This window comes from Lichenostomus cassidix, chromosome 29 (genome assembly GCF_008360975.1).
Source record: "Lichenostomus cassidix isolate B80296 chromosome 29, HeHo_3.0, whole genome shotgun sequence".
In the NCBI taxonomy this organism is placed as follows: domain Eukaryota; kingdom Metazoa; phylum Chordata; class Aves; order Passeriformes; family Meliphagidae; genus Lichenostomus; species Lichenostomus cassidix.
The window spans coordinates 540,232-564,644 of record NC_139509.1 but is presented as its reverse complement, the minus strand read 5'-3'; the positions used below and the strand labels follow the sequence as shown (position 1 = coordinate 564,644).

At 41.9% G+C, this 24,413-nt stretch overlaps 2 protein-coding genes across 2 annotated transcripts in view; one reads left to right on the top strand and one right to left on the bottom strand.

The window, feature by feature from the left end:
* Positions 1-24,413, top strand: part of LOC146425770 (chromobox protein homolog 5-like) — a 411,406-nt gene that overhangs the window by 356,386 nt on the left and 30,607 nt on the right. The gene's annotated exons all lie outside the window — the stretch shown is intronic.
* On the bottom strand, positions 1,603-10,576 carry HOXC13 (homeobox C13). Its single transcript, XM_085041079.1, has 2 exons — positions 9,991-10,576; positions 1,603-1,859 (listed from the first exon to the last, which is right to left on the bottom strand). Exons 1-2 carry the CDS (start codon positions 10,574-10,576, stop codon positions 1,603-1,605), a joined length of 843 nt encoding a protein of 280 aa, XP_084897205.1.

Below are 24,413 nucleotides of genomic sequence, written 5' to 3'. Positions count from 1 at the left end.
GATAAACATTTAATTTTTTCCGATGTGTTTTTTCCCCATTTTCCCCATTTCTTCAGGAATTCCAAGTCTCTCAGGTGACGTTGAGTTGTCCCAGATTTTTTGGTTTTTTTTGGAATATTCTCTTTAAATAAGCTGGAACCAGCAGGAACCAATGCGTGGACAAACACATAAATATTCTTTTTTCCAATATTTCTCTTTTTCCCATTTCCCCCAATGTTTTTGGGAATTCCGAGTCCCTCAGGCGCTGTGCAGCTGCATTCGCTTCCTTTTTTTAGGATTTTTCTCTTTCAATATTGTGGAATCAGCACAATCCAATGGGATGGACAAACACAGAAATATTACTTTTTTCCATTGGTTTTTTTCCCATTTTCCCCAAATTTTTTTGGGAATTCTGAGTCTCTCAGTTGACATTGAGTTGTCCCAGATTATAGTTTTTTCCAAGGATTTTTCTCTTTAAATACCCCGAAATCAGCAGGAACCGATGGGAAATGAACACATAAATATTCTTTTTTCCGACATTTCTCTTTTTTCCCATTTTCCCCTTTTTTCTGGGAATTCCGAGTCTCTCAGGGGGCTTTGAGCTGGATTTGGTTTTTGGAGCTGGACTTGCTTCCTTTAGGATTTTTCTCTTTAAATACTCTGGAATCAGCACAATCCAATGGGCTGGACAAACACAGAAATATTAATTTTTCCCGATGTATTTTTTTCCCATTTTCCCCATTTTTTCGGGAATTCCGAGTCCCTCAGGCCGCGTTCATCGCTCCTGCCTTGCCCTTGCTGGATTAGTCATATTTAGGATTTTTCTCTTTAAATACTCTGGAATCAGCACAATCCAATGGGATAACAAACACATAAATATTCTTTTTCCGATATTTCTCTTTTTCCCATTTCCCCCAATGTTTTTGGGAATTCCGAGTCCCTCAGGCGCTGTGCAGCTGCATTTGCTTCCTTTTTTTAGGATTTTTCTCCTTAAATATTGTGGAATCAGCACAATCCAATGGGATGGACAAACACATAAATATCATTTTTTCCGTTGGTTTTTTCCCCATTTTCCCCAAATTTTTTTGGGAATTCCGAGTCTCTCAGGTGACGTTGAGTTGTCCCAGATTATACTTTTTTCCAAGGATTTTTCTCTTCAAATACCCCAAAATCAACAGGAACCGATGGGAAATGAACACATAAATATTTAATTTTTCCGACATTTCTCTTTTTTCCCATTTCCCCCTTTTTTTCTGGGAATTCCGAGTCTCTCAGGGGGCTTTGAGCTGGATTTGCTTTTTGGAGCTGGACTTGCTTCCTTTAGGATTTTTCTCTTTAAATACTCTGGAATCAGCACAATCCAATGGGATGAACAAACACATAAATATTAATTTTTTCAGATCTATTTTTTTCCCATTTCCCCAATATTTTCGGGAATTCCGAGTCCCTCAGGCCGCGTTCATGGCCGCCGCCTTGCCCTTGCAGGATTATTCATATTTAGGATTTTTCTCTTTAAATACTCTGAAATCAGCACAATCCAATGGGATGAACGAACACATAAATACTTATTTTTTTCCAATTTTTTTCCCATTTTCCCCAATATTTTCGGGAATTCCGAGTCCCTCAGGCCGCGTTCATGGCCGCCGCCTTGCCCTTGCTGACCACCTTCTTCTCCTTGACGCGGCGGTTCTGGAACCAGATGGTCACTTGCCGCTCGGACAGGTTGGTGGCCGCGGAGATCCTGCGGCGCTTCTCTTTGGTGATGAATTTGCTGCTGCAATATTCCTTCTCCAGCTCCTTCAGCTGCAGCTTCGTGTACGGAACGCGCTTCTTCCTGCCGCGGCGGTACGAGGAACCCTCGGGCTGGAGAGGAACCACGTCTGGGTTTGGGGGAAAAATGGGGAAAATTGGTTAAAATGGTGGGAGGGAGAGAAATAATCAGAAATAAATCAGAACAGATTGCAATATTCCTTCTCCAGCTCCTTCAGCTGCAGCTTCGTGTACGGAACGCGCTTCTTCCTGCCGCGGCGGTACGAGGAACCCTCGGGCTGGAGAGGAACCACGTCTGGGTTTGGGGGAAATGAAATAATCAAAAATAAATCAGAAATAAATGGGAATAAATGGGAATAAATGGGAATAAATGGGAATAAATCGGAATAAATGGGAGAAAATGGGAGGAAAATAAATGGGAGGAACGCGCTTCTTGCGGCCGCGGCGGTACGAGGAACCCTCGGGCTGCAGGGGAACCACGTCTGGGTTTGGGGAGAAAATAGGGGAAATTGGTTAAAATGGTAGGGAGGGAGAGGGGAAAGTGGAATAATCAGAAATAAATCAGAATAAATCAGAAATAAATGGGAATAAATGGGAATAAATGGGAGGAACTCATTTTTTCCTGCCGCGGTGGTACGAGGAACCCTCGGGCTGCAGGGGAACCACGTCTGGGTTTGGGGGAAAACGGGGGAAATTGGTTAAAATGGTGGGAGGGAGAGAAATAATCGAAAATAAATCAGAAATAAATGGGAATAAATGGGAGGAACTCGCTTCTTCCTGCCGCGGCGGTACGAGGAACCCTCGGGCTGCAGGGGAACCACGTCTGCGTTGGGGGAAAAACGGGGGAAATTGGTTAAAATGGTAGGGAGGGAGAGGGGAAAGTGAAATAATTGAAAATAAATCAGAATAAATCAGAAATAAATGGGAATAAATGGGAGGAATGCGTTTTTTCCTGCCGCGGCGGTACGAGGAACCCTCGGGCTGGAGAGGAACCACGTCTGGGTTTTGGGGAGAAAAGTGAAATAATCAGAAATAAATGGGAATAAATGGGAATAAATCAGAAATAAATGGGAATAAATGGGGATAAATGGCAATAAATGGGAGGAACTCGCTTCTTCCTGCCGCGGCAGTAGGAGGAACCCTCGGGTTGGAGAGGAACCACGTCTGGTTTTGGGGGAAAAATGGGGGAAATTGGTTAATGGGGTGGGGAGGGAGCGAAATAATAAAAAATTAATCAGAATAGAATTGAATAAATCAAAAATAAATGGGAGAAAATGGGAATAAATGGGGATAAATGGGAATAAACAGAGATAGAATGGGAGAAAATGGGAGAGGAATTGGAGAAAATGGCAATAAAGCAAAATAAACAGAGATAGAATGGGATAGAAATGGGAAAAATCAAAATAAACAGAGATAGAATAGGAGAAAATGGAAGGAAAAGGGAAGAACTCGCTTCTTCCTGCCGCGGCGGTAGGAGGAACCCTCGGGCTGGAGAGGAACCACGTCTGGTTTGGGGGAAAAATAGGGGAAATTGGTTAAAATGGTGGGAGGGAGAGAAATAATCGAAAATAAATCAGAAATAAATGGGAATAAATGGGAATAAATGGGAGGAACTCGCTTCTTCCTGCCGCGGCGGTAGGAGGAACCCTCGGGCTGCAGGGGAACCACGTCTGGGTTTGGGGGAAAATGAAATAATCAGAAATAAATGGGAATAAATCTGAATAAATGGGAGAAAATGGGAGAAAAATGGGAAAAAAGCAAAATAAACAGAGATAGAATGGGAGGAAAATATGGGAGGAAATATGGGAGAAAATATGGGAGGAAATATGGGGATAAATCAAAATAAACAGAGGTAGAATGGGAGCAAATGGGACGAGAATGGGAGAAAATGGGAGGAAAATGGGAGAAAATGGGAAAAAAGCAAAATAAACCGAGATAAAATGGGATGGAAATGGGTTAGAATGGGAATAAAGCAAAACAGAGCTAGAAATGGATAAAATGGGGGGGAAATGGGAGAAAAATGGGGATAGAGCAAAATAAACAGAGAGAAAATGGGTTAAAATGGGATAAAATGGGAGAAAAATGGGAAAATCAAAATAAACAGAGACAGAATGGGAGAAAATGGGATGGAAATGAGAATAAAGCAAAATTAAGAGAGATGGAAATGGATAAAATGGGGAGAAACGGGAATAAAGTGAAATAAAACAGAGATAGAGATGGATAAACCGAGATAAAATGGGATAGAAACGGGAAAAAATCAAAATATACAGAGGTAGAATGGGAGAAAATGGGAGAGAATGGGAATAAAGGGAAATGAACGGGGATCAAGTGGGATAAAAATGGGAAAAATCAAAATAAACAGAGATAGAAATGGATGAAATGGGATAAAAATGGAAAAAAAATCAAAATAAACAGAGATAGAAATGGATAAAATGGGAATAAAGCCAAATAAAGAGGTGGAAATGGATAAACAGATAAATAGATAAAAAGAGGTGAAGAGATGAACAGAGATAAGCAGGGAAAAGGTGAAAATGGAGAAAACATGGGGAAACCTACAGGAAAAATGGAGAAAAACTGAGGAAAATGGAGAAAAAAAACTGAGAAAAAATGGAGAAAAAATGGAGAAAAAATGGGGAAAAAATGCAGAAAAAATGGGGGGAAATGGAGAAAAAATTGAGGAAAAAATTGAGAAAATTGAGGGAAAATGGAGAAAAAATGGGGAAAAAATGGGGAAAAAATGGGGAAAAAATGGGGAAAAAATGGGGAAAAATGGGGAAAAAATGGGGGAAAAATGGGGAAAAAACGGAGAAAAAACGGAGAAAAAACGGAGAAAAAACGGAGAAAAAATGGAGAAAAAAAGGAGAAAAATGGAAATGGAAGAAGGAAATAGGGAATTGCTGCATCTGCCCGTGGGAGAAGAGGATTTTGGGGGAGAATTTGGGGGGAAAAAAAGGGAAAAAAGAGGAGAAAAAGGGGAAAAAATAGGGGAAAAAATGGGGGAAAAGGAGAGGAAAATGGGGGAAAAATGGGCGAAAAAGGGAAAAAAGGAGAGGAGAAAGAAAGAGGAAAAAAAGGTGAAAAAAAAAGGGAAAAAAAAAGGGAGAAAAGAGCATAAAAATAGGAAAAAAAAGCAGCGAAAGCAGCCGGAGGAGGAGTTGGGAACAGAAATATTCCGAATATTGGGAAAAAACCCAAAACAAATCTTTTCCCTTCCAAGAACAACAAAAACCCCAAATTCTGCCCGAGGCTGCGGCTGATCAAAGAAACCCAAAAAATCCACTTTTTTGAGCCAAAATTTTCGGGTTTTCCCCTTTTTTCTCCCTTTTTTCCTCATTCCTTTCTCTCCTCCCATTTTCCTTTTTTTTTTTTTTCCCCCCGAGGAGGAAAACCCCAAATGCGATCCGGGAACCCCAAAAACCCCAAAAATAAAATCCCAAATCCCTCAAAAGCAACCCGGGAACCCCAAAAACCCCAAAAAATAATCCCAAATTCTCCAAATGCAACCCCAAAAACCCCAAAACCCCCAAAAAATAATCCCAAATTCCCCAAAGGCAACCCCAAAAACCCCAAAAACCCAAAAAAATAATCCCAAATTCTCCAAATGCAACCCCAAAAACCCCAAAAACCCCAAAAAATCATCCCAAATTCCCCAAAACCAATCCAGGAACCCCAAAAACCCCAAAAATAATCCCAAATTCCCCAAATGCGATCCGGGAACCCCAAAAACGCCAAAAAATCATCCCAAATTCCCCAAAGGCAACCCCAAAAACCCCAAAAACCCCAAAAATAATCCCAAATTTGCCTTTTCTCTCCGAGATAAAATCTCGTTTCTTTGGGGTTTTTTGGGGAGAGGGAAGGGAAATTTGGGATTATTTCGGGGGGATTTTTTTGGGATTTTTGGGGGATTTTTTTGGGATTTTTGGGGGATTTTTGGGGGATTTTTGGGGTCGTTTTTTCCACCCCATTCCGGATTTTGGGATCGCTGAGGATTTTGGGATTCCGGAGGATTTTGGGGTGAAGCAAAACCCCAAACTCGTCACCGCCGAGGGAGGTGGAACTGCTAATTAAGCTGCCAGGTGTTAATTAGGGCGATTTGGGGCTTTTTTTGGGGTCTCGGATCCCCCAAATTCGGCGTCACCCCAAAAAAACCCCCAAAATTCCTCTTCCCGCCGCCCCGAAAATGCCTGAAAAATCTCATTTTTGGTGCATTTTAGTGATGATAAAGGGGAATTAATAAAGAGATTTATCCTCCCCCCAAAAAAAAATCAGAATTTCCCTTCCCATCGCCCCAAAAAATCTCTGAAAAATCTCATTTTTGGTGCATTTCTGTGATGATAAAAGGAAATTAATAAAGAGATATATCTTCCCAAAAAAACCCCCTGAATTTCCCTTCCCATCACCCCAAAAAATCCCTGAAAAATCTCATTTTTGGTGCATTTTTGTGCCGAAAAAGGGAATCAATAGAGATATATCCTCATTAAAAAAAAAAAATCAGAATTTCCCTTCTCGCCCCCCAAAAATTCCCCCAAAATCTCATTTTTTATGCATTTTCGTGGCGATCAAGGCGATTAACGAAGGGATTTGACCCAAAAAAACCCAAATTTCTTTTGGATTTTTCCTGCCGCGCTCTTTGGGGTTCCAGGATTTCCCAAAAATGGGATTTTTGGGGTTTTTTTCCTGCCAGGATTCCCCAAACCCGAACCTTTGTCACTTGTCACCTCCCGATCGTCACCGGCGATGATTTATGGTGACAATTCTCATCCGGATTTTTAATTGCTTTTTGTTATTATTTTACATTTCTCCTCCCCCGAGCATTTCCAGCTCACCACCTCTGGGTTTAAAGGAGTTTTATTTTCATTTTTTTCTTCCCCTCGCTAATTCTCACCTCATCACCCTAATTTTAAATTATTTTTATTTTAAAATTTTTTTTTCCCCTCGTCAATTCTCACCTCATCACCTCTATTATAAAATTATTTTTCTTTTAAATTTCCTCCTCCCTGCCAATTCATTTTAAATTATTTTTATTTTAAATTTCCTCCTCCCTGTCAATTCGTTTTAAATTATTTTTATTTTGAATTTCCCCCATCCCACCTCACCACCCTTATTTTTAAATTATTTTCATTTTTAATTTCCTCCCTCCTCGCCAATTCATTTTAAATTATTTTTATTTCGAATTCTCCCTCCCGGATCATTCCCATCCCACCTCACCACCCCGATCTCCAAACCCATTTCCCCATTATTTCCATTATTTTCCAAACCCATTTCCCCAAAATTCCCATTATTTTTCCCCTATTTCCAAACCCATTTCCCCATTATTTCCATTATTTCCCCCCATTTTTAAACCCATTTTTCCATTATTTCTCCCCCATTTTAAACCCTTTTCCCCATTATTTCCATTATTCCCCATTATTCCCATTTCAAACCCATTTCCCCATTATTTTCATTATTTTCCAAACCCATTTCCCCATTATTTTTTCCCCTATTTCCAAAATAATTTCCTGATAATTCCCATTATTTTCCCCTATTCCAAATCCATTTCCCTATAATTCCCATTATTTTTCCCCCATTTTAAAACCCATTATTCCCATTATATTTTCCCTATTCCAAACCCATTATTCCCATTATTTTTCCCCCCTATTTCCAAACCCGTTTCCCTATAATTCCCATATTTTCCCCCCTATTTCAAACCCATTATTCCCATTATTTTTCAAACCCATTTCCCCATTATTCCCCTTATATTTCTCCCCTATTCCAAACCCATTTCCCTATAATTCCCATATTTTTCCCCCATTTTTAAACCCATTATTTTCCAAACCCATTTCCCCATTATTTTTTCCCCTATTTCCAACCCCATTTCCCCATAATTCCCATTATTCCCCATTTTTAAACCCATTATTCCCATTATTTTCCAACCCCATTTCCCGATTATTCCCATTATTTCCAAACCCATTTCCCCATAATTCCCATATTTTCCCCCCATTTTTAAACCCATTTCCCCATTATTTGTCCCCTATTTCCAACCCCATTATTCCCATTATTTTTTCCCCTATTTCCAACCCCATTTCCCCATTATTTCCAACCCCATTTCCCCATTATTCCCATTATTTTCAAACCCATTTCCCGATAATTCCCATTATTTTTCCCCTATTTCCAACCCCATTTCCCCATTATTCCCATTATTTTCAAACCCATTTCCCGATAATTCCCATTATTTTTTCCCCTATTTCCAACCCCATTTCCCCATGATTCCCATTATTTTCCAACCCCATTTCCCCATTATTTCCCATATTTCCCATATTTATTTTCCCCCTCCCCGATCTTCGCACAGCCGAGCCGCTCCGAACCGCCGCGGTGAGGCAAGAAAACCCCAAAAAAAAAACCCCAAAACACCAACCCAGGGAGGAGCAGCAGGAGAAGCAGCAGCAGCCGAAAGGGGCGAATTAAAGAATTAAAGAGAATTAAAAAATGAAAGCACGAGGCGGCAGGATTGCCTCAGCCCGGCGTGCCTCAGCACATCGCCCCGCGCTCCGCGGGCCTTCCGGAGCTTTTGGGATTTCAGCGCGCCGCACCATCCCGGGGAAACCCCGAAACCCTGGAGCGGCAGGGAGGGAGGGAGGGAGCGAGGAATTTGGGAATGTTCGGGGTGTGGAATTGAGGGAAGAGTCGGAAAATGGGGAAATTGGGGATATTTGGGGTGTGGAGTTGAGGGAAGAGTCGGAAAGTAGGGAAATTGGGGATATTTGGGGTGTTTGGGATATAGGGAATAGTCGGAAAATAGGGAATTAGGGAATATTTCGGGTGTTTGGGGTGTGTGGAGTATAGGGAATATTCCCAATATATGGAATATACTGGATATTCCGGATATATGGGGTGTGTGGGGTGCGTGAAATATAGGGAATATGTGGAATTATGGAATATTTCGGGTGTTTGGGGTGCGTGGAATATAGGGAATTATGGAATATTCCCAATATATGGGGTGTGTGGGGTGCGTGGAGTATAGGGAATATTGGGAATATATGGAATTAGGGGATATTCCGGGTGTTTGGGGTGTGTGGAATATAGGGAATATCCCAAATATATGGGATATACTGAATATTCCCAATATATGGGAAGTGTGGAGTGCATGGAATACACCGAATATTCTGGAATTATGGAATATATGGGATATTCTGGGTGTATGGGATAAGTGCAGTGCCTGGAATACACTGAATATATGGAATATGTGGAGTACAGAGAGTACACTGAATATTCCGGATATATGGAATATGTGGAGGACACGGAATATAAGGAATATATTTAATATATTGGATATACAGAATATACTGAATATATTGAATGCATGGAATATATGGAGTACATGGAATATGTGGATTGTATTGAATATATGGGATATCTGGGTTATATGGAATATATGGAATATGTGGGATATGTGGAATAGATGGAATATAAAGAATATATCGAAGATATGGAATATGTGGAGTACTTGAGTATGCAGAATATACAGAATCTATTGAAGATACGGAATGTGTTGAGTACATTGAATATCTGGAATATATGGAATAAATGGGATAGATGGAGTAGGTGGGATATATTCAATAGATGGAATAGATGGAATATATTGAATAGATTGGATAGATGAAATAGATTGAATAGATTGAATAGACGGGGTAGATGGAATATATTTAACAGATGGAATGTATTTAATAGGTGGAACAGAAGGAGTATATTTAATAGATTGAATAAACAGAATATATTTAATAGATGGAATAGATTGAATAGATGGGATAGATAGAATATATTTAATAGATGGAATAGACAGAATATATTGAATAGACGGAATATATTTAATAGACTGAATAGGCGGAATATATTCGATAGATGGGATAGATGGAATATATTGAATAGATGGAATATATTTAATAGACTGAATAGGCGGAATATATTCGATAGATGGGATAGACGGAATATATTTAATAGACTGAATAGATGGAATATATTTAATAGATCGGATAGATGGGATATATTTCATAGATTGGATAGACGGGATGGATGGAATATATGTAACAGATGGGATAGACAGAATATATTGAATAGATGGAATATATTTAATAGATCGGATAGATGGAATATATTGAATAGATGGAATATATTCAATAGGTTGGACAGACAGAACATATTTAACAGATGCAATAGCTGGGCTACCCGGCCGAATCCCGCGCTCTGCCCGCCGCTCCCGCCTACCTGGGAAAGGTGATTTCCAGAGGTGCGCGGGCTGCGGCTGCTCCTTGGAGCAGTAAACCTGCCCGTCCCAGCCGTTGGGCAGCGCCCAGTGCTGGTAACCTTCCATGGGAAGCAAAGCCTCGTGCCGCGGCTCGGGGCCGAGCGCGGGGACCACCGACACGTCCAGGTAGCCCGGCACGGCCTGGTAGGAGCCCGAGAAGCCCGGGTAGAAGGCGAACTCCTTGGCGCGGCCCGGCAGCTCCTCGGCGGGCAGCTGCCCCGCGCCCTCGGGGTACTTCTCGGGGGGATGATAGGCGCACGCCTTCTGCTGCAGGTTGACGCCGTGCGACAGGCGACAGCCGTAGTATCCCCCGCCGAACGGGTAGCCGTAGCCCAGCGCGGCGCCGGGCGCGGCTCCGGAGGGACACTGGCGGCCCGGCTCGGCGGCGCCCAGCTCGGCGTACGAAGCTCCCTGCGCGGCGGGCGGCGGCGCGGCCAGCGCGGCGTGGGGCAGCATGTCCCGGCACGGCTTGTCCCGCGGCGACTCCTCGCAGCGACAGCCCAGCGCCTCGGGCCAGCGCGGGGGGAGCCCCAGCGGAGCCGTCATGTCATGCCGAGCCGCGCCGGGCGGAGCCGAGCCGGGCTGGGCTGAGCCGAGCCGAGCCGGGGAGAGCAGAGCCGGATGGAGCAGAGCCGAGCCGGGCCGGGTGGAGCAGAGCCGAGCTGAGCCGGGTGGAGCAGAGCAGAGCAGAGCCGAGCCGAACCGAGCCGGGTGGAGCAGAGCAGAACCGAGCCGAGCCGAGCCGGGTGGAGCAGAGCCGAGCCGAGCCGAGTTCAGCCGAGCCGGGGAGAGCAGAACCGAGCTGAGCTGGGTAGAGCAGAGCAGAGCCGAGCCGGGTCGAGCTGCGCTGAGCTGGGGAGAGCAGAGCAGAGCCGAATTCAGCCGAGCCGAGCCGAGTAGAGCAGAGCAGAGCAGAGTTCAGCCGAGCAGAGCCGAGCCGAGCCGAGCCGAGCCGAACCGAGCTCAACCCAGCCGAGGCGAACTCAGCCCAGCCGAGCCGAGCCGGGCCAAGCTCAACCCAGCCGAGCCGAGCCGAGCCGAGCTGCCTCCTCCTCCTCCTCCTCCTCTTCCTCCTCCTCTCCTCTCCTTCCTCCACCTCCTGCTGCTGCCGACCTGGCCGCCGCCTCTCCTCCTCCTCCTCCTCCTCCTCCTCTCCTCCCCTCCGCTCTCTCCGCTCTCTCCGCGGCCGCGGGAAGCTCCGCGCCGCCCCGCGCCCCCCCAACATATCAGCGCGCACCGCGCATGCGCCGCCGCCCCGCCTTAAGACCTCCGCCGAGGCCACGCCCACCGCGCCCCGCCAGGCCACGCCCCCCGCGCGGTGCTCGCTCCCCATTGGCTCCCCGCGCTGGCCACGCCCACCCGCGCGCGCGGTCATCCGCCCCGCCCTCTGCGCGGTGCGCGATCCCGATTGGCTGAGAAGTGGCCACGCCCCCTGTAGGCCACGCCCACTCGGAGCGGAGCCCCCCCGGGATGAACCCAAACCCCCCAAACCCCCCCTTGTCACGATATATCGCGATATCCCCGCGGGACACGCCCAGCCCCGGAGGAGGTGGGAAAAAATCCAAAAAATTACCCAAAAAAATCCCTTTAGTTCTAATTTTTAATGAATTTATTTGGATTTTTTGGGGTGTTTTTGGACCTGTTGAGTGTTTTTTAATTTCCTCCGTCGTCAGGTGTTTCCCAAAAATCGAATAATTGGAGGAAAAACTCATCCCGAGTTCCTCCACCTTCCCCGTTTTCCTGCCGCGTGCGCCAAAAATTTGGATTTTCCCCGAAATTTGGGGATTTCTGCGGCGGGGATGAAGCGCAGAGGTTGGTGATCCACCGGGAATTGGGGAGGATTGGTGGAAAAACGGGAATCAATCCCAAAATCCCGAAAAAACATCGAGAATTGGGGAAAAAATACCAGAAAATTGGGGAGGATTGGTGGAAAAACGGGAATCAATCCCAAAATCCCGAAAAAACATCGAGAATTGGGGAAAAAACCCCAAAAATTGGGGAGGATTGGTGGAAAAACGGGAATCAATCCCAAAATCCCCCAAAAACCACCGAGAATTGGGGAAAAAATACCAAAAATTGGGGAGGATGGGTGGAAAAACGGGAATGAATCCCAAAATCCCCAAAAAACACCGAAAATGGGGAAAAAAAACCAAAAAATTGGGGAGGATGGGTGGAAAAACGGGAATGAATCCCAAAATCCCCAAAAAACACCGAAAATGGGGAAAAAAAACCAAAAAATTGGGGAGGATGGGTGGAAAAACGGGAATCAATCCCAAAATCCCCCAAAAAACCACCGAAAATTGGGGAAAAAACCCCAAAAATTTGGGGGAAATAAGGAAAATCGGCGATTTGTGGGGTGGAGGAGAACAGGGGGAGGGAGGGAGGAACCCAAAAATCCATGGGAATGGAGGGAAAAATGGGAAAATTCTGATTTTTGGGGATTTTTCTCCTCAGGCTGTCCCTGTTCCAAACCCTCCACCCTCCCCGGGGCTCCCGAAATCCCAAAATTCCCCAAAATCCTGCAGGTTTGGGGTTTTTCTCCTCCCGGGGTTGTTCTGCTCCAACCTCATCCTCTTCCCGATGGGAAAAAATCCTGGAAAATGGGAAAAAATCCTGGAAAAATGGGAAAAGTCCTGGAAAAATGGAGAAAAATCCTGGAAAATGGGGAAAAGTCCTGGGAAAAGGGGGAAAAATCCTGGAAAAATGGGGAAAAATCATGGAAAAAGAGGAAAAAATCCTGGAAAAATGGGGAAAAAATCATGGAAAATGGGGAAAAAATCCTGGGAAAGGGTAAAAAAATCCTTTAAAAAACCCAAATTCGGCGGGTGGGGCTGAGCTGGGAACCCAAAAAAGGGGAAATAAAATTCCCGAAAATGGGGAATTCTCGGGGAATTTGGGAATTCAGGAATTTGGGAATTCGGAACTTACCAAGTCCAAGTTCAAGGGGAAAAGCCGCTGGAGGAAACATCGGGGAAAATTCCTGATTTTTGGGGATTTGGGATTGGGAAAAAATGGGGAAAAATGGGGAAAAAATGGGAAAAAATGGGGAAAAAATTGGGAAAAAATGGGATAAAACAGTGTGGGATGGAATGGAATGGGAAAATAATGGAATAAAATGGGAAAAAATTTAATAAAAATGGGAAAAAATGGGAGAGGTTGAGATGAGATGGGGAAAAAAATGGGAAAAGAATGGAACGGAATGGAAAAAATGGGATGAAATGGGAAAAAATGGGATGAAATTGGAAAAAATATAATGAAATTGGGAAAAAATATAATGGAATTGGGGGAAAAGGAATGAAATGGGAAAAAGAAAACGGCATGGAATGGAAGGAAATGGAATAAAAGAAATTGATAAATGAAATAAAATCCGGCGGGGGAGAAAATATCGATAAATGGAATAGAAACGAACAAATAAATAAAAATAAATGGAAATAAAAATAACAATAAATGGGAATTCGGGATAAAAAAATCCCAACGCCGAGCTGCAGACGGGCAAAGGGGATGGAAAAAAAAAAATAAAATAAATCCCCAAATTGAAGCCAAAATGTTCCAACATTTAATTTCTTTTTTTTTTCTTTATTTTATTTTCTTTTTTTTTCTTTCCTTTGCGGCTGTGATTTTTATGGCGTGCTGAACATGGGGCTGCACGTCCGGGATCTGCCCTGAAAATGCCAAGATTTATGGGAAAAGGCTGCGAGAGAGCGGGAAAGGCGCGGCGGGGAGGGGGAGAGGCGAAAAACGGGGGAAAAAATCCGAATTATTGCCAAATTTGGGGCGTTTGGGGTTTGGGGTTTTGGGGAAATTTGGGGTTTTTGGGGATTTGGGGTGGAAAGAGAGGGAGGGAGGGATGGAGATGGGAGAAATTGAGGGGAAAATGGGGAAAAAATCCGAATTATTGTGAATTTGGGGAGTTTGGGGTTTGTGGTTTTGGGAATTTGTGGGGAAAATTTGGGGTTTTTGGGGTTTTTGGGGTGGAAAATGGGGGAGGAAGGGATGGAGATGGGAGGGGATGGGAGAAATTGAGGGGAAAATGGGGAAAATGGGGAAAATGGGGAAAAAAGGGAAAAAATGGGGAAAAATTAGAGGAAAATGGAAGGAAAAGAAGGAGGAAAAATCAGGGAAAAGGTGAGGAATGGAGAAAATGGGAGAAAAGGAGAGAAAAGGTGATTTTGGGGAGGAAAAAAGGGAAAAATCACAATTCGGGCCAGGAAAGGATCGGGAGAGATGAACAAAGGGAGAGAAAAATGAGGAATTCCTTTTAAAAAATGTGATTTTTGGGATTTTTTGGGGATTTTTTTGGGAATTTTTGGGGGATTTTTGGGCATTTCGGGGCTCCGAGGGAGGCAGGGAAGCTCCCTCCCAAATTCCCAAAAAAATTCCCCAAAAAAACCCCTAAGAATTCCCTGAGAATTCCCAAAAAAATCCCTAAAAATCGGGAAAAGGAGAAGCGGAAAGGGAAAAACGGGAAATGGGAGAAAATCCTGGAGTTGAAATTTCATCCCAAAAATCCCCAAAAATCCCCCGAAGGTCGGAAATTCCCGAAATTTGGGGATTTTTTGGGACGAAAACTGCGGATTTCGGGGATAAAAGGAGGAAAACGCAGCGAATTCCCAGCGCGGGTTCGAAATGGAGGAATTGGGAGGAAAATTCCCATTTTTTCCCTCATTTTGGGATCGCGGATTCCTCCTGGAAAAAAGGATTTTTTAGGGATATTCCTGCGAATTCCACAAAAACAGAGCAGAAAAATCGGATTTTTCCTCTCCCGAAGCTCAGATGGTTTCGGATTTTTCCCTTTTCCCGTTTTTCTGAAGGCAAATCTCGGGAAAAAATCAGTTTTTAAGCATTTCTTTCATTTTTTTTTCTCCCCATTCCTGCCTGGAAAAAAAAGAGAGAAAATCAGATTTATCTCCAAATCCTCGAGGAGAAAAAAAATTCCAATTTCTCGCTGAGTTTTCCAGCTTTATTCCCATTTTTCCCAATATTTTCCCCCCAGTAGAGATTTAAGAAATTTTCCCATTTCCCCTTTATTTTAGGTGTTTATTCTCAGTTTTTCCTCCTAAAAAAAACCCCAAAAAATTAGGATTTAACCCAATTTTCGCAGGTGGAGGAGGAGATTTGAGGTTTTCCATGAATCCCCTTCGGGAAAAGCGAGTTTGGCTCTGATTTTCCAGGGAAAATGGTCCAAAAAAATGGGAATTTTGCCCCAAAATCGCTGCCTGGATGGAGAAATTCGGGAAATTCGGGAAATTCGGGAGTTTAAATCCAACCTCGGCTTTTCCAGGCCGAAATTCCCATCCGGAAAAAAGGGGAAAAAAGGGAAAAAAAGGGAAAAAAAGGGGGAAAAGGGGAAAAAAAGGGGAAAAAAAGGGAAAAAAAGGGAAAAAAGGAAAAAGGGGGAAAAGGGAAAAAGGGGGAAAAGGGGAAAAGGAAAAAAGGAAAAAGGGGAAAAGGGAAAAAGGGGAAAAGGGGGAAAAGAAGGGGGAAAGGAAAAAAAAAAGGGGAAAAAGGGGGAAAAAAAGGGAAAAATCAGCTTTGGGATTTTGTGGAAAAACAGATTTTTCTCACCTGCGCGTCCCGAGGGGGAAAAATATTAAAAAAAGGAAAATATTTTAAAAAATATTTTTAAAAATATTAAAAAAAGGTTGATGAGATTGAAGAAAAAAGGGGAAAAAATTCTATTTCAATGGAATAATTCCCGGAAAATTCCCTGGAATTCCGCGGCCAGGGAGGATTTCTCCTTTTTCTCTTTGTTTCCCATTTTTCCCACTTTTTTTTTTTTTGGCCTAAAATGGAGAAAAAAAAAAAATCCCAAAAGGCTGAGATTTTATTTTATTTTATTTCCGAGGGAAAATTCCTGACTCTCCTCTCCTCCCATTCCCAGGAAAATCGCCAAGATTGGAGTTTTGTTTCGGGAAGGAAATTCTGCTGCAGCTGCTCGAAAATCCCCAATTAAATTGGGGAAAAAAACCTCATTTTCCATTATTTTTTTGGGATTTTTTTTTGGGATAGAATGAGCGAAAAAAAGCAGAATTTTAATATTTTTTTAATCCATCGGGGAAATTCAAACTCCGAGAGATCCAAAGAGGATTTTCCCTCCGGAATTCCGATTTGGCAGAGAAATCCAAACCGATTTTTCCAGGTTTTGTCCTAAATAAAAACCCCAAAATTCTCCTTTTTTTGCCCCAAATTTTCCCAGCTTTTGATTATTTTTTTAAGGGAAAAAATCAAAGCGACTCGGCCTCGTCTGAACTGGAAAAATTCCTCATTTTTCCATCAGCGATTCCCAGAAAAAACTCGGGAAAAGAAGTTTAAATCACAATTTTTTCCACACTCAAAAAAACCCACAGAAAAAACACCAAAAAATCCAATTTTCTCCTCAATTTTTGGGTTTGTTTTTATTTTTTTCGCTCCCTTTTCGCACTGGGGATGTTGAAAATCCGAATAAAATAAAATAAAATCCAAATTGAACCTCCAGAGCAGCAAATTTGGAATGAAAATCATTTGGAAAACCCAAAGAAAAACTCGAAAGGAGGAAAAAAATCCAACATTTTCCTAATGTGGAAATTAGATTAAATTCAATCTAGAAACGCCAAGAATTATTATTCCACAAATCCACAGATTTTATCCATAGAAATGCGAATTAAACAGAAATACATAAATAAAAAGAAATAAAAAGAAATAAAAAGAAATAAAAATAAATAAAAATAAACTCATTTCATTCAGAAACAGAAACAAACTCAACTCTGCATTTCCCAGCTGCAATTCCCAAACCCCAAAACTCCATTTTTTTCCCCAAACTCTCTCCTAAATTCCCTTTTTTTCCCCATTTCCCCCCAATTTAAATCTCCTAAACCCCAAAATTCGGGATAAAAACCTCATTTTTCGCCTCTTTCCCAAATTTCCCAAATTCCTGCATCTTCCCTTCCTCTCCTCGCTTCATTTCGAGTGAAAAATCTCTTTTTTCCCTTATTTTTTCCCCTTTTTTCTCCCCTTTTTTTCCCCTTTTTTACTCTTTTTCCCCTTCCTCTCCTCGCTTTGTTTCGAGTGAAAAAATCTCTTTTTTCCCCTATTTTTCCCCTTTTTTTGCCCTTTATTCCCCTTTTTTCCCCTTTTCTTCCCTTCCTCTCCTCTCTTCATTTCGAGTGAAAAAATCTCTTTTTTCCCCTTTATTTCCCTTCTTTTTCCCCTTTCCCCCTTTTCCCCTTTTTCCCCATTTTTCCCATTATTTTTTTCCCTTTTTTTCCCCTTTTTTCCCTTTTAGTCCCCTTTTATTCCCCTCATTTTTCCCCCTTTTTCCCCTTTTTTTTGCCCCTTTTCCCCTTTTCCCTTTTTTATTTTACTTTTATTCCCTTTTTTTCCCTTTTTTTTGTCCTTTCCCCCCTTTTTTCCCTTTTTTTCCCGTTTTCTACCCTTTTTTCCTTTATTTTTTCCCCTTTTATTCCCTTTTCCCCCTTTATTCCCCTTATTTTTCCCCTTAATTTTCCCATTATTTTTCCCATTATTTTTTTCCCTTTTCTTCCCTTTTCGTCCCCTTTTTATTCCCTTTGTATTCCCTTTTTCCCCCTTTTTTCCCTTATTTTTCCCCTTATTTTTCTCCTTATTTTTCCCCCTTTTTTTTCCCTTTTTTCCCTTTTCCCCCCATTTTTTTTCTTTATTTTTTCCCCTTTTCTTCCCCTTTTCTCCCCTTTTATTCCCTTTTTTCCCCCCTTTATTCCCCTTTTTTCCCCATTTTTTTTCCTTTATTTTTTCACCTTTTATTCCCTTTTTCCCCCTTTTTTTTCCCTTATTTTTCCCATTATTTTCCCCATATTTTTCCCCTTTTTTTCCCTTTTCTTCCCCTTTTCTCCCCTTTTTTTTCCTTTATTTTTCCCCTTTTCTTCACCTTTTCTCCCCTTTTATTCCCTTTTTTCCCCTTTATTCCCCTTTTTCCCCCATTTTTTTTCCTTTATTTTTTCACCTTTTATTCCCTTTTTCCCCCTTTTTTTGCCCTTATTTTTGCCCTTATTTTTCCCATTATTTTTCCCCTTTTTTCCCTTTTTTCCCCTTTTCTTCCCCTTTTCTTCCCCATTTTTTTCCTTTATTTTTTCCCCTTTTCTTCCCCTTTTCTCCCCTTTTATTCCCTTTTTTCCCCTTTTTTCCCCATTTTTTTCCTTTATTTTTTCACCTTTTATTCCCTTTTCCCCCCTTTTTTTGCCCTTATTTTTCCCATTATTTTTTCCCCTTTTTTCCCTTTTCTTCCCCTTTTCGTCCCCTTTTATTCCGTTTTTATTCCCTTTTTTCCTTTATTTTTTTCCCCTTTTCTTCCCCTTTTCTCCCCTTTTATTCCTTTTTTTTCCCCTTTATTCCCCTTTTTTTTCCTTTATTTTTTCCCCTTTTCTCCCCTTTTATTCCCTTTTATTCCCTTTTTCCCCTGTTTTTTCTTTTATTTTTATTCCCTTTTTTTCCCCTTTATTCCCCTTTTCTCCCCATTTTTTTTCCTTTATTTTTTCCCCTTTTTTCCCCCATTTCCCCTCCTCTCCGCCGCCGCTAATTAAGCTAATTAGGGTAATTATTTCTGGCATTTTGCAGCCTCTGCAGCCGAACCAACCTTCCGCTGCTCTCGGAAGTCCAAGTTCAACTCCAAGGTAAAAACACAAAAAAAGAGCCAAAAAAAGCCATTTGGTCGCTTTTGTCCCCAAAGGCGCCGCGGGAGGAATTCCCGCCGGGAATTTGGGGTTTTTGGGATTTTTGGGGTTTTTTTCAGTTAAATTCGTCAGGAATTCTCATGTTGGATTGAGACGAGTTCAGGTTTTTATTCCACTTTAAATTGAATTAATTTCCTCCACGAATTTCAATTATTTTCGGCTTTAAATTTAATTTTATTCCCTTTTTTTTTTAATTTTGAGTGGCTGAAATCCCTTTTTTCTTGGGGTTTTTTAGATTTTTTGGGTTTTTTTCAGTTAAATTCGTCTGGAATTCTCATATTGGATTCAGACGAGTTCAGGTTTTTATTTCACTGTAAATTGAATTAATTTCCTCCCCGAATTGAATTTATTTTCAGGTTTAAATTTAATTTTATTTCCTTTTTTTTTTAAAATTTTGAGTGGCTGAAATCCCATTTTTGTTGGTTTTTTGGGGTTTTTTTTCAGTTAAATTCGTCGGGAATTCTCATGTTGGATTGAGTCGAGTTCAGGTTTTTATTCCTCTTTAAATGGAAATTATTTCCTCCACGAATTGAATTTATTTCCAGATTTAAATATAATTGTATTCCTTTTAAATATTTTTATTTTCTTTTTTTTTTTTTTTTAATTTTGAGTGGCTGAAATCCCATTTTTGTTGGGTTTTTTGGGGATTTTTGGGGGTTTTTTTCAGTTAAATTCTTCTGGAATTCTCATGTTGGATTGAGTCGAGTTCAGCTTTTTATTCCTCTTTAAATGGAAATTATTTCCTCCTCGAATTGAATTTATTTCCAGATTTAAATTGAATTTTATTCCTTTTAAATATTTTTTTTAATTTTCTTTTTTTGTTTTGAGTGGCTGAAATCCCATTTTTGTTGGTTTTTTTGAATTTTTTGGGGTTTCTTTTCAGTTAAATTCGTCGGGAATTCTCAGGTTGGATTGAGTCGAGTTCAGGTCTTTAAATGGAATTAATTTCCTCCTCGAGTTTCATTTATTTCCGGCTTTAAATTGAATTTTATACCTTTTCATTTCATTTTTTTGAGTGGCTGAAATCCCATTTTTGTTGGGTTTTTTTGGGAATTTTGCGGTTTTTTTGGAATTTTTGGGTTTTTTTCTGGTTAAATTCTTCTGGAATTCTCATGTTGGATTGAGTCGAGTTCAGCTTTTTATTCCTCTTTAAACTGAATTAATTTCCTCCTCGAATTTCATTTATTTTCAGCTTTTTATTCCTCTTTAAATGGAATTTATTTCCTCCCCGGATTTCATTTATTTCCGGCTTTAAATAGAATTTATTCCTTTTTTTTTTGTTCTTTTTTAGTGGCTAAAATCCCATTTTTGTTGGTTTTTTTTGATGGAATCATCCCGGAATGTTTTCTCCTCCTTTTCCCTGACTGCATCCCAAAATTCCCTTTTTCCCCCAAAATTTCCCCTTTTTTTCCCCCAAAATTCCCTTTTTTCCCCCAAAATTCCCTTTTTTCCCCCAAAAAATTCCCTTTTTCCAAATTTCCTTTTTTTTCCCCAAAATTTCCTTTTTCCCCCAAAATCCCTTTTTCAAAATTTCCCTTTTCCCAAAATTCCCTTTTCCCCCAAAAAATTCCTTTTTCCCCCCAAAAAATTCCATTTTCTTCCCCCAAAATCCCCTTTTTTCCCCCCAAATTCCCTTTTTTCCCCACTGACTGCACCCAAAATTCCCTTTTTTCACCCCAAAATTTCCCTTTTTCCCCAAAATTCTCCCCCAGGGCTCACCGAGAGAGGCTGGAATATTCCAGAAGGTTTCTCCCCAAAATATTCTTTTTTTTCTCCATTTAACATCCAAATATTTCATCCTTTGGAGAGATTTTTCCCCAAATTATTCCCATTTTTCGACCAAAAACACTGAAAAATTTGATTTTCCCGAGGCAGGAGATGAACTGAAATTATATTTATTTCCTAAATTATTTTTATTTTTAAATCCTAAATAAATATAAATTATTTACACCTCGATTTCCAATCATTCCATCCGGAGCAGAAATGGATTTTTCCATGGAAAATTTGGGATTTTGGAGGTTTTAACAAGAAAATAAATGATTTTTTTAATCCCCAACCCCAAACCTCGATGTTTATTCCCAAAAAAAACCCACTTTCGGTCGAAGGAAAATATTCCCAAATTTGTTCTTCGGGTTGGAATTTTAAGGAATAAAACCTTCGGGAATTTTTCCACCCGAAATTGGGATTTTTTCCCTCAAAATTCGGGTGAATTTGGGGGATTTTTATGGGAAAAATCTGAATTTTCAGGCGGATTTGGGGCTTTTCCTTCACCTCCGGGGTGGTTTTTAATCATTAATTAATCATTAATTAATCGTTAATCAATAACCGGCTGTGAATTGATATTTCCGATTTGCCCCAAATGCCAAAATTCCATTTTTCTGAGGTTCAGAGGGATTTTGGGGTGAAAAATGGGAGAAATCCAAACCCTAAACTCACCCAAAGCATCGCTGGGATTTTTTAATTTGAATTTTTCCCTCATTTGGGTAAAAAAATGGGAAAAAAGCGATTTTTTCCCTTTGTTTTTATCACAATAAAAGAGTTTTATTTATGGAGTTTTCTGTCCTTAAAAATTGGGGCAAAAACTTCCTTTTTTAGGGTTTTTAGGGTTTTTAGGGTTTTGGGGGTTTTTGGGGGTTTTAGGGTTTTGTTTCCCTCGATGAGGATGTGGTGAGGGGAAAAAAAAAAGGGAAAAAGGGGATTTGTGTTGGGAATTTGGGGTTTTTGTGGGATTTGGGGATGAGGCTGGGAGAGGAGGAGTTTGGGGACAGAAGGGATTGGGATTTGGGATTGGGATATAGGGACAGGATTGGGGTATAGGGACAGGGATAGAGGCATATAGGGATAGAGGGATATAGGATATAGGGATATAGGGACAGGATTGGGATGTAGGGATTGGGATGGGATTGGGATATAGGGATAGAGGGATATAGGGATTGGGATGGGATTGGGGTTGGGATATAGGGTCAGGGGCAAGATAGGGATATAGGATATAGGGATATAGGATATAGGATATAGGATATAGGGATTAGGATTGGGATAGGGATACAGGGATATAGGAATGTAGAGATATAGGGATATAGGGATTGGGATTGGGGTTGGGATATAGGGTCAGGGGCAAGATAGAGATATAGGGATATAGAGACAGGGATATAGGGATATAGGGATGGAAATAGGAATAGGAACAGGAACAGGAACAGGGATAGAGATGGGCTAAGGATAGGAATTGGGGTGGGGACAGGGACACCGCAGGGACAGGGATATGGGAACAGGGACAGGAACCTCATAGGGACACCATAGGGACACCAATAGGGACAGGGATATGGGAACAGGGACAGAAACCCCACAGGAACCCCACAGGGACACCATAGGGACCCCATAGGGACACCATAGGGACAGGGATATAGGAACAGGGACAGGAACCTCATAGGGACACCATAGGGACACCAATAGGGACCCCATAGCGACCCGCAGGGACACCTCAGGGATCCCACAGGGACATCCGCGGGGACACTCGAGGGACAGAAACCTCCCAGGGACAAGAGCTGCTGAGGGACAATGACACGGGGGACAGCGACAGCGACAGCGACAGGGACAGGGAGAGAGACACCGCAGGGACAGGAATCCTACAGGGACAGGGATAGGGACACCGCAGGGACACCACAGGGACACCAGAGCGACAGGGACAGAGAAGGACAGGGACATCCCAGGGACCCCACAGAGATAGAGACCCCACAGAGACCCCACAGGGACAGCGACAAAGGAGGAGGAGGGACATCTCAGGGACAGAAACCCCACAGGGACCCGCGAGGGACACGTAAGGGACAAGGACACCGCAGGGACAGCCCGGAGGGACCCAGGAGGGACAGGGACGGGGATGGGGACATTCCGGGGACCCCGAAAGGGACAGAAACCCCTCAGGGACACATAAGGGACAGAAACCCCACAGGGACACCTCCAGGGACCCCACAGGGACCCGCGAGGGACAAGGACGGGGATGGGGACATTCCGGGGACCCCACAAGGGACAGAGACACTGCAGGGACATTCCAGGGACCCCATAAGGGACAGAAACCCCATAAGGGACAGAAACCCCACAGCGACCCCCCAGAGATCCCACGGGGGACACGTAAGGGACAGAAACCCTATAAGGGACATTCCAGGGACCCCATAAGGGACAAGGACCCCACAGGGACATTCCCAGAGACCCCACAGGGACCCCGCAGGGACATTCCCACCTCTCAGGACAAACCCCAAACCCCTTTTAGGGTCTCTCCCGGAATTCCCCCGGAAAAGTCCCAAATCCCGGGAATTTCACCCCAAAACCTCCGGGAATTGGCGCCTTTCAGCCCAGGAATCCTCAGTTATCCCGTTAATTATTGCCGGGAATTAATGAATTATTGCCGGGAATGAATTAATTATTGCCGGGAATTAATGAATTATTGCCGGGAATGAATGAATTATTGCCGGGAATGAATGAATTATTGCCGGGAAGGAATGATCCCTTCGGGATTCCAGTTTTGGGATGGAATTCCAAAATTCCTGGAAAACGGAGGGGAAATCCTGGATTTTGGGTGGAAATAATGGATTTTTCGGGGGGAAAAATTGGATTTTTGGGAGGAAATCATGGATTTTCTGGCGAGAAATAATGGATTTTTTGGTGGAAAACCATGGATTTTTCGAGGGGAAATCATGGATATTTTGGTGGAGAATTATGGATTTTTTGGTGGAAAATCATGGATTTTGGTGGAAAATTATTGATATTTTTTGTGGAAATAATGGATTTTTGGGGCAAAATAATGGACTTTTGGTGGAAAACAATGGATTTTTGGAGTGAAATTATGGATTTTTTGGTGGAAAACAATGGATTTTGGGGGAAATCATGGATATTTTTGGTGGAAATAATGGATTTTTGGGGCAAAATAATGGATTTTTGGTGGAAAATCCTGCATTTCTGGGGGGAAACAATGGATTTTTGGTGGAAATCATGGATTTTTTTGGTTGGAAAATCCTGCGTGTAAATCAAATTTTATTCCCGCAAATCAAGAAAATCAAGGAATCGAAAAACATTCCCAAAAAAGCAGAGATTTCATTCCGGAGAGTCCAAATCAAAAGGAGCAGAAATTCCCTGGATTAATGAGATTTTCCATGGAAAAAATGGATTTTTTTTCCAGGGAAAAATGGATTTTCCCTGAGTGTTACTTTAACATCTTTAATTAATTCTTCCTGTAATTAATGAATTAATTAATTCCACCTTCAAATCCCTTTTCCTTCCCTTTCCTTGGGACACCAAAATTCCCCGGAAAATCCTTAATCGTTATCATTTTTAATGATTCCTAATCCCTTTTTTATGGTTTTTAATTGATTTTAATCCCTTTTTTATTGCCGTTATTATTAATTTCGTTAATCACGAAGCTCCCAAATGAATCCAGGAGCTCCGGCCTGGATTGCTTTTCCTAAAATCCATTTTTTTCCCGCTAAATTCCCTTTTTTCCCACTAAAATTCCTTTTTTCCCATTAAAAAATTCCATTTTTTTTGGAAATTTTTTTTGAAAAATTCCATTTTTCCTCATGGAAAAACTCCTGGAATGAGGCAAACATTGAGATTTTGGGGAGATAAAGATAAAAAATGTGATTTTTTTCCGTTCCTTGACTTTCCATGGTGGAAAAATCTGGGAATTTCGGGAATTCGGGAATTAAAAA

Coding starts and splice junctions, on each gene's coding strand:
- HOXC13 (XM_085041079.1), bottom strand. CDS start 10,576: ATGACGGCTCCGCTGGGGCTCCCCCCGCGCTGGCCCGAGGCGCTGGGC. Junction 1,860..9,990: donor CTGGAAATCACCTTTCCCAG/GTAGGCGGGAGC, acceptor CCCCAAACCCAG/ACGTGGTTCCTCTCCAGCCC.